The 15712-nt window shown below is 49.5% G+C and overlaps 1 protein-coding gene across 1 annotated transcript in view; it reads left to right on the top strand.

The window, feature by feature from the left end:
• The first annotated feature begins 482 nt into the window (after window positions 1-482).
• The window catches only part of IGSF21 (immunoglobin superfamily member 21), an 87219-nt gene continuing 71989 nt past the window's right edge, over window positions 483-15712 (top strand). The window contains exon 1 of the mRNA XM_050909239.1: window positions 483-572. Coding sequence (XP_050765196.1) covers window positions 521-572 — 52 coding nt within the window. The 5' untranslated portion in view covers window positions 483-520. The remainder of the gene's footprint in view (window positions 573-15712) is intronic.

Genomic DNA, 15712 nt, shown 5'->3' with positions numbered 1-15712 from the left:
TACGGCGAGACTACTTCTTCTTCTGGCGCTAATTGCCGCTCGCCGGTGATGTGCCGGCGGGATATCGGGGGGGGGATGCCGTGACTGGTTTCGGGGGGGGGCTGTCAGGGACTGAAAGAGTTAACGCCTGCCAATGGCGCAGACATGGTAGCAATTAAGGTATAGCCTGCATAACAAAGGGGGACATTAGCGAGAAGTTGGTTGGCACGGACACGGGAGGGGGGGGTGCCGGAGGGTATGCGGTCTGGCATACCCAGCCTATATGGTAACACAACATATATGGCCAGGGGTCACACCGAGTTTATGTGAGGAGGGGGGGCTTGGAGCTCCTGGGAAAGTCCCTAAAGCCACCCCCCCCCCAGCAGCCGCACATGCTCAGTGGGTGAAGAACCATCTGGAATACCACCATATATGTCAAGAACTGTCTAGAAGGAACCCGTATAAGTCTTCAGGAGGCGTGACTGCGGATGGAGGTTTAGAGGAGAAAGGACACCATGGCAAAGAGCCACCTTGAGCACCCATGGCCGGGGGACCCTCACCCAGAGCAGCGACCATCGCTGGATCCAAGGGTGGTGAGCTCTTTCTTTTGCTTACTTTCCCCTTTTCTTGTATCTCGCTTTTTCTCTCTCTGTTTGCTGACCTTATTCTGGGCACATAAGGGTAATATCATTGCGAGGGGTTTGTCGTGGCAATGCCATTGCGAGGGGTTTGTCGTGGCAATGCCATTGCGAGGAGTTTGTCATGGCAATGCCATTGCGAGGAGTTTGTCGTGGCAATGCCATTGTGAGGAATTTGTCGTCGTAATATCGTGGCGAGGAGTTCGTCGTGGTTGTACTGTTCCAAGGTTTGCCAAGCCACTGTCGGCTGTTTTCTGCCAAGTTTTAAGCAAGTCTTGAGTAAAGTGGGGATCTGATTGAACCTCTCGAGTAATTGTCGTTGCTCCGCATTGCCGCACAGAGAATCGAAAGGTTATCCTCACCCTCGCCCACGGAGTGGGATGGGACAGGGGCAACTGGCTTCTGTAGGCAGCTGGTCCTCGGCCCGCTGCCGTCTTCTCGAGGTGACTGCCCGTGATGATCTTGCTCTGCCAAAATTGTCCTTGTAATAAAAAAATAGTTTGCAGGGTGGGACGGTGGATTGCTTGGGGAGATGCCGAAGACTGGTCTAGTCCATCAAATCTAAATTTTTCTCCCGGTGCGCGCAGAGATGGAGACTTGGGTGGTGTCAAGGAGCCTCTTCCCGCTTGCAGAGATGCCGAGGTCCTGCTTTCCCACCACCCCATTTGGTTTAAGAGGTTTTTTTCCCCTTGCTTAGCTCCATCCCCTGCTATTTTGCACGGAGGCAGCTCTCTCTTCTCCTGCATGCTCTTTTTTTTTCTCCCCAAGCTGTGCAAAACCCACCTGCAAGGGAGGTGGGAAAGCAGCAAACAGGTGCTTTGCAGCAGCTCTCCCATTGCTCCCGGGCTGGCAAGTAAAACAAATGATGCCGGTTTATTTATTTTATTATATACATTTATTTTTTTTAACACCTCCGCATGGAAAAGGAGCCGTTTGCTGCCAGCCAGGCAGATGCGAGCTGCTAATGACGGCTGCCGAAGGCACGGGGAGCCGCTGTCTCCTGCCTCATCAAAACAGGCGGAGGTATTTTTAGCAAAGGCTTTGCGCTGGCACTGCGACTGAGGTGTCGTTCGTAGAGCAAGAGATGTGCGTGTCTTCCCCCCTCCGAGGCTCTTTTTGCAAGGGATGTTCAGAAATCAAGCCCTTAATGGGGTAAAATTTAAAAAAAAAAGGGTTTTGAGGTCCTAACCGCACCGGGAAATGCAGTTTTGCCACCATGGGCTATGGGTGAGGGAGGATGGAGATGCTTTTTGTCGCCTCCAGTGAGGATTTAATCGATGCTTTTGGGAGCACGGACTCTTCCGAGTGCAGCAAAGCCCCCTGACTCCTCCATCTTCAAATCACCATGACATGCCGGGCGCTTTGCGAGCAAACGTGTGTCCAGCCTGCATCGGGCATCACCTCCTCGCCCCAAATTTGCTGCTTCTGTCCCCGTTTTGGTCTCGCAGCTTGGGAGCATCGTGGTCTTGCTTTTTGGGGTACATCCCTGTGGGTTTGCGGGTCTTTCCTGCTGTGACAAGGGGGGGATCATGACCCAGGGATGTGCATGAGGAGGGGGGGACAGTTGGTGCAACAGGATCCCACACCCCGTTGGGCGCTGCTTTGGTACCGGTTACGTATTTCCCACTAAACTACCCCAAAATGGGAGTCTTGTGGCTGGTGGGTCTGAGCATCCAAGTGCTCGGCTGGGGGGATATTGGGACCAGGGGGTCTGAGCATCCAGGTCCTGGGCTGGGGAGATACTGGGACCTGCAATTGCTGAGCTTTTCTCCAAGGCAGGGGAAAAAAGAGAAAAAGGGGAAAAAAATTAGCAAAACAAGGGATGCAATCGCATCTTCCCAACGCACAGATGGTGCAATTAGAGGACAAATCCTTCGCCGAAGATGATACCACTCCAAGAAAGCAAACAGTTCCACGGGGGGTCCTTTCCCTGGTTTAAAAGGCTGCCAGCAGCATGTAATTCCTTGATGGAAATTGTATATTTAAGTACTTAAGATGGTTATGAGAACAGCGGAGGACACGGAAACGAGCGTTTCCCACTCTGCAAAGTTCAACAGAGCTTCGTTCTTGGGGTGCAGCGGGCTGCTGGAGAAGAGAGATGAAACCCCACGCAGATAATTTCAGCAAGCCAAAAACCCCAGGAAAAAGGAGTATCCGGGTGCATTGCCACCCAGCCCAACGGCTGCAGGTGGATTTGGGGTTCGGGGTGTGGTGGGTGTACCCCTACCTCCCTTCTTGCCTCCCTCCATCTTCTTGGGTCACTGACTCGGGCTCCGGAGACCAGAAACAATTTCCCAACACTTTAAATTAAGTGCTTCCTATATGAGAGTTTAATTAGCATATTATAGGACAGTTACTGGGCATTAGGATTTTTTTAAATAATTATTAATATCATATTAAACAATGAATTATCGTGAACAATTAAAATTAATTACATTTCTCCAAGTTAATTAAATTATTCCTATAATAGGGAGACGAGTGTGCTCCGCCATAAAAATTAGTGTCCCTCATGGGAGAGTCGAATAACATGCTGTCGGCAGGAGCGGGGAGGGGGGTCGGTGCTCCCAAATTTCATGCCTCTCTTGGTTTCCCTTATTTCCCTGCTTATCCCTGTCCCATCTCCGCGTCCTCCCGGCACCTTGCTCCGTGGGCTTGGATACGGTGGGTTTTTCAGATATTTCTCCAAGGAAGGGTTAAAAACGGATGTCTTTGCTGAGTTCTTCTGTAGGAAAAGGGATTTTATTTAAAATAAATGATGATTTTTATTGAAGCGGCTGGAGGCAGGTCTTGAGCAGAGGCTAAGGGACGTGCCCAGGGTCACTCAGGGAATGCTGTAGCAGGGCATCAGCCCATGGTAGCACATTTCCAACACTGCAAGCCCCCGAACACCCCTAATTCGGGCAGTTTTCCCCTTTGCATGACCCAGGCTTGCTTTTTCCCGCACCAGCACAGGTTTAGAAAATTGCTCTTGACCGAGGGGATATTTTCAGAGGCTCAGAATCCCCCATTCCCCGTGAAAACAGCTGTACGGCACGAAACACGGCAGCACGTCCGCGTTGCTCCAGGATCAGGCCGTTTGACCTTCCCTGTTCTTGCCCGTAATAACTGTTATCCTCCATAATCGCTCGGAAATAACTTGGGGTCATTATGCACCTTCTTGCAATTTTCCCCCATTTATCTGACGGTGCCTTGTCCAGCCCGGGGTGGGGATGGGATGTAATGGCTTTATTTGTTATTTTTTTCTCTCTTTCTTAGACGGATTAACCCTTTGTGGGTTTAAAAAATGGGATATTGGGGTTCTCCACTCTGCTCACGAGATGGCCGGTCCTCTGCAAAAAAATAACCTCGGTGACAATTCCTGTTTGGGAACAGCTCCTGTGCTTTTTTTTTCCCCCTTTTCTGAGTAAATTTGTAACTGGGACCTTAACAGGGAAGGAGACAAAGAGAAAAGCTGCAAGGAATGGGAAAAAGCCATTTCTCTCTCTCTCTTAAGTCTATAATACCCTGAGATGGAGCAGTGCAAATCCCAATGGGATGGCATGCTGCAATGGGATGAAATAAGCACTTTTTTGGGGTGTATTTAGTAGCTGGGGGGGGTATCTCAGCCCCCACACCGCCTGTTTTTACCTCCCTTGCCTTGCTCTGAGCCTCTCCTGCTGCCAGATTTATCCCCCTGCCCTGGATTTATTTACTTCAAGGACTTTTCTGCTTAATGACTTGCTTTAAATTGTCCCTATATTTACCCCATCTGTAATGTTCCCATTACACAGACAAGGAAAGAAAAAAAAAAAAACCCCGTGGATTCCCAAAAGACACATAAATGCAGAAAAATCCCAGTCAAACCCAGCCAGCAAAGCACTTAAGCACCTCGGTGGCGATGTTAACACCGCTGCTGTGATTAACAAGGACTGAGTGCCGAAATTTTGGCCGGATCTGGCCCGTTTGCAGCTGCTGAGAGATGAAGCGAGGACCATGGAAGCAAGTCCCCGTGCCCGGGTGACAGCCTGTCCTTGTTTTACAGCCTGACCTATTTGTTTCCATCCATCGCACCACGCGAGCATCCCTCTCCTATTTGCATTGGTGTCACCGAGGCGGTGACACGAGTCGCAGCCAGCTCAGGGAAACGGGGGGAAAAAAAAAAATCTCTATTAATAAAGCGCTGGGCCTGCTGAGGATGGCCCGGGCTCTGCTAAAACCTTGTCCTTATTTCAGCAAAATGTTGCAAGATGGTATATTTTGCTTCGCAATAGAGTTGAAACACAAGGAGAAAAAGCCTTTTATTGCAAGAAAATTCTTTATTTTCCCTGCTCCCCTTTATAATGCTGGCATTTTTATAATACTGAGATTCTCATAATACTGAGATTTGGTCCTCTTAGAGCTGCAATGGGCACCTCAAACACGTGCACCGAGTCATGCCATGCTGCCCCCGCCTCCCTAACCTTTTAAACTTAATCTTTTTAAAAATGCAATAAGGGAGAAGAGTTTTGCAGCAGGGGAAGAGCATGAAAGGGGGGGGCAAGGAGCTAAGCTCAGCCTAGGTTGGATTTAGGTGCTGGGTTTGACCTCAGCAGGAGCTGGAAAGCCTCCCCCAAGGGGCATTTGCAAAAGCAGGAGCTTGCTTCTGTGAAGAAGCAGGTGTTTTTTGCAGTTTCCCCTTAATTTTTGCAGCCAAATATAAGTGGGGAGGCAGGAGCTTATTTGCCTCAGGTGAGGCATCACCTGCAGTGCATCAGGAGCAGGTGGCACTTGTGAGGGTTCCTGGGCTGGAGAGGCTGCGTGGGCTCTTGCTGCTCGTCCTTTCAGTCTTTTTCCTCCCAAAATTAGGGGAAAAAATAGTTCTCCTGAGCCTAATCCTCACCGGTTTGCTTTGCCCGCTCGTGGGCCTGGAGGAGCTGAGATGCTGGGTTTGGAGAAGGAAGGCCGGGACTCATCTTGGAGCTCTTCACCTCCTGCATGGAAGGAAGCATGGTATGTTCCTAATGTGATTTAAACCCAGGCTTTTTTGGAAATTATGATCTTTAAGGAGATTTTTTTAATGAAGTCTTTTGGTGCAGGTGGGTTTGTGCTTTGTAGGGTTTTTTGGAGAAGGTGGGCTTCAGAAAGGGGTTTGGTTTTTTTACCTTCTCTCATGGGCTTTCCTTGCTGTGATGGGTTTTGCATTGGCTGTGTGTCTCATCAAGGGGGGATTTGCATTGTTTGTTTGAGCTGCTTTGTATATCCCAGCCTGGTCCGGAACTTTTCCAAGCTGCTGGGATAAATGTGTTGGCTGCAGTAGCTGGGATGGGGGACACATCCCTGTGGGCATATTTGCTGTCGAGGCCTGCTTTTTGGGGTCCCCTGAATGACACCAGTGTCCTGGTTTTTGGACTCCGCTCTACTTTGCCTTTCCTCTGACTCAAGAAGCAGTTTAATTAGTGGGCCCTGTAATTAGGGCGTTTATGTGGGAGATGGGAAATGCTGCTCGGCGTCTGCTCTCCGAGGTTGCCTCGCATCCCAGGGCCGCACATCCCTTTGGCTGCCTCCCGAGCACAGCCTCCCCTGCACCAATTGTGCCGCATTGTACCAGCTTGCACTTGCAACACATGAAATAAAACCCAAATTTGGGGAAAAAAAAAAGAAAATCGGCCCTTTTTGCCCCAATTCCACCACCTTGAACATAGGTGAAACACCGGTGCTGGGTGCGGTTCTGTGGAGCAAAGCTGAATTTTTCCTGAAGCTCATCCCAGGGCAAGGAAACAAAGATGCCATGCAACCTCCAATTTTTTAAAATAAAAGCGTGAATTGGGCTGCAAAGGAGAAAAATGCTGCATTTTCTGCAAATTTAGGTTCCTCCTAAATGTAAAACATCCTGGGGAATAGACGGGCAGGAACCGGTTGTGCCATTTAGAGCTGTGGCTAAAAGCTTCATTCGTTTTGCTAATGGGTGCGAGGGTAAATGGAAAGCAGTGTAATGGTGTGGGTTTGCAGCAGCAAAGTCACGGGGCTTCTATAAACGGGGAGGAAAGAGTAATTAATGGGATCGTTTTGAGGGATTTGTAAGCTGGCTAATGGAGGTGTTATGGCATGATGTGGTCCTTTAGGACTTGAGTGAAACCGGGCTTTTTTTTTTTCCCTAAAGTAGCTGCAGAGTTGGTATATTGAATGGCAGGATGCTGGTGTGTGAGTTGGGAGGAACTGGGTAAACTGGGGACCCACCGCCAAACAGGTCTAAACTACAGAGCCTGGCTTAGGGGCAATATTTTGAGATAAAAACCTGTTTTTCTGAAAGGGTAACCGTCCTTTTTTGATACTGTCCATGCGTCCTTCATTGACCTCCCGCTCCAGTGTGCTGCAACTTGGCTTTTCGGTGCGATTTTCCTTCTTCCGAGCCCTGAGAAGGGATGAGATGGGGATGCCTTTCCGATGCTCGAGCTTCCCAGCTCCAGGGCTGGATATTTCCCTCCCCCGGGGGTGCTGCAGACACCAAATTTAGGCTGTGCAGGGAAAAGAGGCGCGGGTTAGCAGGGATGGGTGCGATTTTTATTGCTCCGGGAGATCTTCTGCCTCTTGTCCCCAGATCATCTCCCCATCTACCTGCTAAAGCTGCTTTCGCAAATCTGCATTATATAGCTATTTTCTCACTCTTATTTCCCATCCTTGCACCAACCCGTGGGGCTGGGAGATGGCGGGAAGGGATGTCAGAATTGCTGCCGGACCCGTTTCCATCCCATTTATCTCCCTTGCTGCCCATTTATACCCTCTGTGCTTTTCTTTTCTTCCCTTCTCTTTCATTTCACCAGAACACCGTGTACTTTGCTTGCTGCTAGATCAGCACAGGTATATATAGACACAGATGGAGTTAATTTGTAGACAGTCTTTCTCGTCTCACCCTTGACCGTGAGCGTTTCTATTGGCACTCCCTTGCTTGTACCATATAACTTGCAATCCTCTATTTTTGTCTGCTTTTTTTTCCCCTACCTGTAGTTTAAGTGTTTTATACTAATGTCCTCGGTTCCCGGGTTGGATTGCTAGCTTCAAGTGTTACCAGGGGATGGAAGGAAATAAATGCAAGAACCAGGCTTTTAAGAGGGGAAAAGGAAGCATCGTTTCATTAAATTAAAATCCACCAGTGTAAATACATTTTCATTATCAGTAGGGAAAGCGCAGACAAGGCGAAGGAGACTCTTAAATATGAAAATGTCTTTATCTGGAGGTCTGCACGTGCCTGGGGAGAGGGAATGGGAATCGCAGTAGACGGAGCCGTTGCTGGTCCTGCTGGGGCCGTATGCTCTGGGATTTGGGAAAAGATGGGTATTTCAATACTGGTCCGCCTGGCTGGACCCCTGATGGGGTTTTCCTGATGCTCTGCAAAAGGAATAAGGAATTAAAGGTTTTGCAAGGGCCAGGGGCTTTGGAGGGGCTGAACCCAAGTGGTGGACACTGTGGCTTGGTCTTCTGTCCATCTGGATGGAGAAATTGGGGTCTGGGGGGGCCTCGGGAAGTGGTTTTGGGTGCCCCTTTGAATATATCACAAAGCTCCTCTTGGCTTCGATGCTCAGAGCTGGGGATGCATATCTCTTTCTTAACCTTAAATATCCCTTTCCGAAACCGCAGTGAGTCCTCAACCGCAGGTCATCGGCTCAGCACAGGAGGCGCCGGCCCCGGCGAATGCCGGCCAGGATTACCGGCGTGCCGAAGAGCTGATTTGCCTAATCTGGTTAGAGGGGAAAGAACTAAACAGTCCCTTTGGACGTGCTGTTTCACGTGGTAGATGGTTTAGCGGTGGCTTGGTGGGAATTAGCTGGGCTCGGAGATAACGAGGGGGAATCGCGGCGCGTGGAGGGTCTCTCCAGCTCGAGCACATTTTGGTTCAATTCCCAAGATTTTCTGTGCAATCACAAGGGGGAGAAATTGGCATTTCTCTTCCCAAAGCCTGAGCTGCTTGTGCGATGATGAGATGCCGGGAGCCTTAAAACTAAAATAATCACGAGAGCTGTCAAACAGCACATTAAAGTAAGTAATTACAAGCGTGGAGGCTTCCCAATTCTGTGCAAATTTTAGCTTAACACAATTTTTCATTTAAAAAAAAAAAGGGGGGAGATTGAATAGATTGTGACTGGCTCCACTTGCAAGCCTGTTTTACACCTGCATGCCTGGTGCTCCAGGGACCAGTGTCCTCCGTCCCCTTCCTCCGTCCCCTTCCTCCGTCCCCTTCCTCCGTCCCCTTCCTCCGTCCCCTTCCTCCGTCCCCTTCCTCCGTCCCCTTCCTCCGTCCCCTTCCTCCGTCCCCTTCCTCCGTCCCCTTCCTCCGTCCCTGAGCTGAGATGCTATGGCACATGATCAGGAGGAAAAAAACTAGGTTTTGGGGGATTTTTAAGCCATAGGGTTTTTTTCTAGTGTTTGTCGTCACAAGGAGGAGTTTGGCTACTGAGCCAAATGATCCCATGATATAAAATACCCCTCAAATATAGACTCATAAGTGGTTCAGTTTTCATAAAAGATCTTTTGATTCGGGAGACAGAAGAGCAGCTTAAATTTTGTCAGTGGTTTTGGATGAACCTTTTTTCTGCAGAGTGCCTTTGTGGAGGTAGGGAAGGGTGATTGACTGACAGCAGTGCCACTTTGAAGACGTTTTGGAGTGATTGCAGTAGGTTTTTATGTTCTGAAATTGTCAAAACGGAGCAGCTTTGTAGTTGCAAATGATTTGCTTTGGAAAGCGAAGCCAGTGAGGGGAGGAAATTGAAGTCGGGAATGAGCAGAAACACGCCTGGGAGCTGGCGTGCCTCTAACTGATGCAAATCCATCACCCGTCGTGGTCTTTGAATGCAAGTCGGGGTTTACCTGTTGGCTCAGGAGCAACCCCTTGCCCTCTTCTCAGGGATGCTTCAGGTGACAACGGGGTTTTCATGACCCCAGAAGCTGTGACGTGGCTTTTTCGTGGCCTTTTGGTCTCCCTTGGTGGCAGTGTCAGCGACGAATGTCCTGGTGAGGCTGCAGGGAGCTGCTGACTCCTGGTTGCACACCCGGCCCTGTTATTTGGGGACATTTCTGCTCGTGGCAAGGAGGTAGCCATGCGCTTACCTCCTCCACCAGCATTTTGCCCACAAAACTCTTTCTCCTTTCTTTTTTTCCAGCAGAAAGAGGTTTGCTGGTGCTCAGAGAGCAGAAACCACCTTCTTTATGATGTTGCAGGCACTGAAAAAGATGCAGTTGGGTAACGCAATGATCTACCAGCTTGCGTATTGCCCAAAGGTCCCAGCATCCCAAAAAACCTTTGTGCAGCCAAGCTCAAGAGCATTGATTTAGTGTCCAACCCTTGGATAGGCTCCTGGGTGACCTTGCTCATCTCCCTCTCCTGCTCGGCCTCTTATTTGGCATCTGGGAAGGCAAGAAGGGGAGAAGTAATCCTCTGTAATTTGGGGATAAACCCACTAACAGGGTTGGAGGCTTCAGGAGGACCCAAGTACTCCCTGGGATGCTGGTGGGATGCGAGGCAAACCCCCATCCCTGTCTGTACTGAGGTCATTAATGACACTTTATGTGCAACCTTCCTGGCTGCATACGCTGAGGAAACAGGGAAAATAAATTAAAATGAAATTGGGAGGCTCTCGAGTACGAGCGGCATGAGGCAAAGCCCCATTCGAGGCTATTTTCCTCCTGTCTCAAGTGCGTGGGATTTGCACAGCTGTTTGCTTTACCTGCTCTGCATTGTGTAGATTTAAATGGGTTTGGGGAGAGGAAACATTCGGGATGAAATGTATTTTTGGAGAATAATCGCTCGGTATGGGGCCTGTGCCACCCGGGGTCCTCTGCCATCATGTGCTGGGTCTCTCCTCTCTGCAGCATCCCTTGTTTGTGGTTTTTGGGTGGGTTTTTTTGCAACCCCCCCCCCCCCCCCCCATGCTGCACGTAATGCTCATCATCCTACAAAAATAAGAGCAATTTCCTTGTGGGAAGGGAAGGCTTTGCTCATCCTGGAGCATCGTGCCCAGACACAAGGATGCACCTCTGGGAACCAGTGCAAATGCTTCCCCAAGCCAAAACCTGTTTTATTATATTTATTTGTTTATCATTATTTAACCTTTTCCTTCCTTTCTTCTTTGGCAACTGATCTGTTTGCCAAGTGCTTTTCATCCCGCTCTGCTCCGACGCTGCTGCCGGACCCCACGGGATTCCCGCCGCACGCACCAGCAATGTCGCATCGCTCTCCGCATCTTGCGCATGAATTATTCACGCCGTTTGCAGGCTGCCTTGTGCAACCTGGAGTCGTCCCGCCGTTGATTTTAAGGCGGCGTGACAGGTTGAGGACTGGCTCGGTTGTGCTACTACGCGGGCGTGGGGTGCGGCAGTGTGGTGGAGCAGATGTCGTGTAAGTCACAGCGCGTTAACGCCGCGATGCCTCATCGCGGTGACGCTACAAAGATGATACCACCCTGGAGAGTAAATGGGGCATAGTGGTAATTAAGGATGCTCTGCGCCGTGAGCATCTCCGATGGCCGCACTCTGTTAAATCCCAGTGAGGACCCGATCCCTGAAGCTTTGGGAGACGGGATGCTGTGGGAGGAGGATGTGCTTTGCCTGGGTTTAGGTACCTGCGGTGAAGATATCGGTACGAGAGCAGGTTGTGCACCTTCCCTTAAGGATCAGCAGAGAGAAATAAGTGCCTTTAGGGTGCTGTTATCTTGGGCTAACGTCCTTTTTCTTTGCTTTCTTGCTCGTACGTCTCCTTTTTTCCCATTTGACTATTAAGAGCGTGAAGGTCGTGGCCAAGATGTGACTGACTAAAAAAGACATCTCGGGTGGTGAAGGTGAAGCCCACCTTGGGTTTCTCTTTCGGGTGGATGCCAGGATGGCCAAAAAAGTCAATGCAGGAAAGGTCTGCTCCCCTTACTGCTTGCAAACTGCCTGTACCCCGCTGGCATCTTTCTGAGGAGCAAGTCAACTGGAAGGAAACAAAATCTTGAACTTGGATTCAAAGCAGAAACCAAGCTCTGCTGGTGCCAGGCTTGGAAACGCTTGCTTCTGTCGCAGCATGGGGGTTTGTCTTTGCAGCCTTCCCTGCCAAACACCTCCCCCAGGGTTAGTAGAAACCTCACGCAGGATGGCTCATGTTATTTCCAGCTCCTTCGCAGGAGGATGGGATCCCATCCAACGCCCTCACCAGTATCCAGGGCCCTCTTGAGCATCTCCAGTTGGGTTTGGGGGTCTCTTGGAGCCAGGTGAGCTCCATACCTGACAGGGGTATGAGGAGGAGATGGCATGCGGTTTTGCTCCAGCTCAGCTGACATGCCAAAACCCTCATTAAAATTGCATGAGCTTGGCAGTATATAAATATGAAACTTGGACAAAGATGTGGTTTTTTCCCCCCCAAAGTACAATCAATTCTTTCAGTCTAAGTAAGAGCATCTATATATAGCGATGGGAAGATGCTTAAGTATTGCAAAAGGCTCTGTTTGGGGGGTGGGTGTGTTCACCAGGCATGAAGAAAAGCCTCCACAAGCTGGAAATTTGAGGCTAAAGAAGCCTTTTTTTGCACGCTGGCTCTGCAAAGGCAGCTGTGCATCCTCTAGCACCTGTGGGGATGCCTCTTTGCTTTGCTAAAGAGGCTGAAGGAGCCCAGCAGCTCCCAGTTTGGAGGAACAGAGGGTTTGGGTTCTATAAAAAAGACTTTTTATTTAAAAGAGGGTATCTGTGAGAAGCAGAAGTCCATAATGGGGTTAATGACTCAGTCGCAGGTTCCCCGTGAGCCGGCAATAACCTGATAAATTGCTGAGTACACTCAAGCTCACTTTGCCCGAGTCCCCGCTCAGGTTATTTCCTGCATGGTAGAGACCTCCAAGTAGGTCATTACTGCCTAATTACTGCCTAAATGCTCTCATTTGTCCTCCCCTTGTCAGCCAAGGCACAGGACCGTGCTGCCAGTGCAGTGGAGATCCCTCCTGGCCTCATCCTTCTGCATTTCCCAGGCCAACAGAAAACAGGGAAAGGAAAATAAAAGCAAGTTGCTGTTTTTTGGTTTTTTTGGTTTAACTTTGCAAACAAAATTAATTCCATCCCAGCATGTGGTAGAGCCCAGCTTGGATTTCTCTTTTTGATGCAAGCCGAGCCCGTCATGTCTTGCACGCTTGCAGCAAGGCTTGTCCCATATTGCTTGCTTCTGCTCTTGCCTTTGCTTGCTTGGGTGCAAGCAGCCGCCGTCAGCTCCTCCAGCCAAAAACGCTGCCAGTTTAGGAATATATTCCCAGGTTTCATGTTACTGGGATGGAGCATCAAGCTTTGGGTGGGTTTAGATTTTTTTTTTTCCCCTCTTCTTACTGATGTTTTTTTTGCATCGCTCTCGTAGCCGGGCTTGTTGTCGCTGGGTGACAAGTTGATGAAAGCTGCTCCGAAAAGAGGGCGAGGAGATGGATTCGTGCAGGAAAAAAAGGGAAGAGGAGGGAGGGGAGGAGGTCGCGGAAGGAATAACAAGACGTCGAGATGCCACTTTGCTGCCAGCGCTTGCCTTGATTATCCAATTGCGATTATCTTCAGAGCTGGAGTGCGTGCCGCCTCCCCCCTCCTCGTGCGGCGTGATTAATCCCCGCCTCCATTTCTGGTGGCTTTTCCTATTTTTATATATATATTTATATATTATACACTTTTTTTTATATATATAAAAAAGCAAGAGCCATCTTGGTGCCAGCTGCATCCATGCAATGTGAGGATGGGGAAGGACAGATGTGGGTCTGGGGTGGTTCCTTCCCCATGTCAAACCTGCCGCACAGATATCTCCAGGAGGGCTGCTGATGGCAAAATACCAGGCAGAATGGATCTTTTGCTTAAAATAATGTGGGGTTTGGGCCCTTTTTTTTGCCCCCATGGAGAGGGTAAGAGCTTTGCAGGCTAAGTTAATCAAGTTGTTTTTATTAACAATACAGGTTTTGGCACGAGCTTGGCTGTGGAAAATGGTTTTCAGGACTCAGGTTTCCGTCCATGGGGCAAAGTGTGCGGGGAATCGCAGTCGGATCCGGGCCGTTACTTTCCCTACCCTTCCCTTGGGAATCAGTCAGTGGTAGTGTCCTGTGTCTAATCCTCTGCAGGGTCCTTCATCTGGGTTTTGGGGAGCTCTTGGCTCCCCAAAACCAGAGCCAGCAGCATCGGTGCACCCCAATTTTACAGCAAGAAGGAAGGTCCATAAAATCCAGCCTCCAATTTTGTGGCGCGATGGTTTTGCGAAGGATGGGGTTTCTCTGTACACGGGTGAGAGATGACGCAGAGAAATGCAAATGTATTTTTTTATTATTATTTTCTTCCCCCCCCCTTTTCTTCTTACCTTGTACTTCCCCCAAGCTGTCGCTGGTAGCAGCCTCCTCCCCAAGGCAGCGGCACTTGTCTCTGGGATTATTTTTACCATCTCTTTTTGGCATCACTATCTCCTCCCGCACAAAACCACGTCCTATAAATAACTCCAGCCTGCGCTCGTGCTCGCTCCCCACCTCCCTCGTATCACTCCATCTTCATTTCTCCTTGCCTCGTCTGTTCTTTTTTTCCTGCAGAGAGGAGATGCTGTAAGAGCCTGGAGCAGGGGCTCGTCTTACCCAACACCCTCGTGAGCCCTTAAATCAGCTGCATCTAAGGCACGTGGGGGATACCCTGTAACTGGATTATATGTGGAATAACCCACCCTAATTTTCATCCCCAAACCCCCATAACGATCACTTCGTATAGGAGATTGACTTTAATTTCTATCCGCCCTGATGCTGCCAAATCCTGGCAGCTCCTCCCTTAAGATTTCCCCCCCATGTATGTAATTGCCTGGGTTTCCACCCAAAAAAACCCCTAAAGGTGAGCTTTTCCTGAAGGAAAATGCTTGTAATGATGTTTTTCAGTCTTTTCTGTGCACGATAGAGCCTGGTTCAAATAGATTAGGGGGGGAATAGCTGCACGTGGATTATGAACGGGGTCCCTTGGCCCATGAGAATATATATTTCCAGAAACAATTGCTGGGTCCAGATGAACACATAAAGCTTCAAGAAGTAAAAATTACCCTGATGAAAGCGTGTTAATTTTTGGACCCATTGGGAAAAGCTAAAATGAGCTTGAACTGGAGGAGCAAAAAGGATAAGTCCGGGTAGTGGAAACTTTGCACCCTGTGCAACCGAAAATCAGTTTGGGAAATTGGCCAAATCCCTGGGGATTGCATGGATTGCAAATTCGGGTTTTACTTTGGATTTTTCCAAAGGGAAATTTGCTGGGGATGGTGGCAGGGGTTGCGGTAATGAAATGCTGCTCACGTGCCCTAATGAAGTGCCGAAAGACTAGGCGCCGGGCTCCCGGCAAATTATATCTGGATTATTGGAGCAATGAGAATTGAACGATCCGAGATGTTATCGGAGGGGGCGGGAGCGCCTCGCCTCGCAGCACCAAGCGGTGTGTATTTAATTACCTGGAAGAGAATAAAAGATATAAACACCCCCCCCCCAAAATCTGGACTCAAGGAGGATGAGAGGGAGGGACCATCATCTGCGGTGGGGACGCTGGGTTGAGCGGGGATGCAGCAACTGAGACGTGTAAATGGGGCTCTCTGGAGCATCTCCAGCTTTTCATGGGCTGCATCTCTACAAATTTGCTGGCAAAGCAGCTTTTTTTTCCCAATTCCTGGCTGGATTTGGCTGTGTGCTCTTTTCCGAGAGGTCCTTGGGCACGTTGGCATCCTGGTGCGTGGCCCAAAAGCGGCGTGTTTGGGAAATACAACGCTTAAGCATGCGCATTGCTTGAGTTTCCCAGCAAAAAATGCTGCTTCTTCAAATTTGCACCCAATTCAGCCCCTTTCGCATATGGGTGCTCGCCCGTGCATCAGCGTGCTTGGGGCAAGCAGGATCTGGCACGTCCCCCCTTCTTCCTTGCAACTGTGGTCCCTGGGGAAGGAGTGCACATCGGAGCATCCTCCCCCCGCCAAATAACGGAGGCTCGGAGCTCGTTTAGAAGCAGTGAACAAGCAGATTTAATTAAATATAACCTTCCCTTGAACAAGAAAATAAACCGCCTTCTCCTTATAGAACAATTAGTATTTACAGGCCCCCCCCTTTGCTGTGCTTCCTCCCTCTTTTAATACTTCTCCTTTGTTATGCCTGGCT

Source organism: Gymnogyps californianus, chromosome 21, assembly GCF_018139145.2.
Source record: "Gymnogyps californianus isolate 813 chromosome 21, ASM1813914v2, whole genome shotgun sequence".
NCBI lineage: Eukaryota > Metazoa > Chordata > Aves > Accipitriformes > Cathartidae > Gymnogyps > Gymnogyps californianus.
The sequence above is the reverse complement of the archived record's forward strand: the minus strand, read 5'-3'. Positions and strand labels throughout refer to the sequence as shown.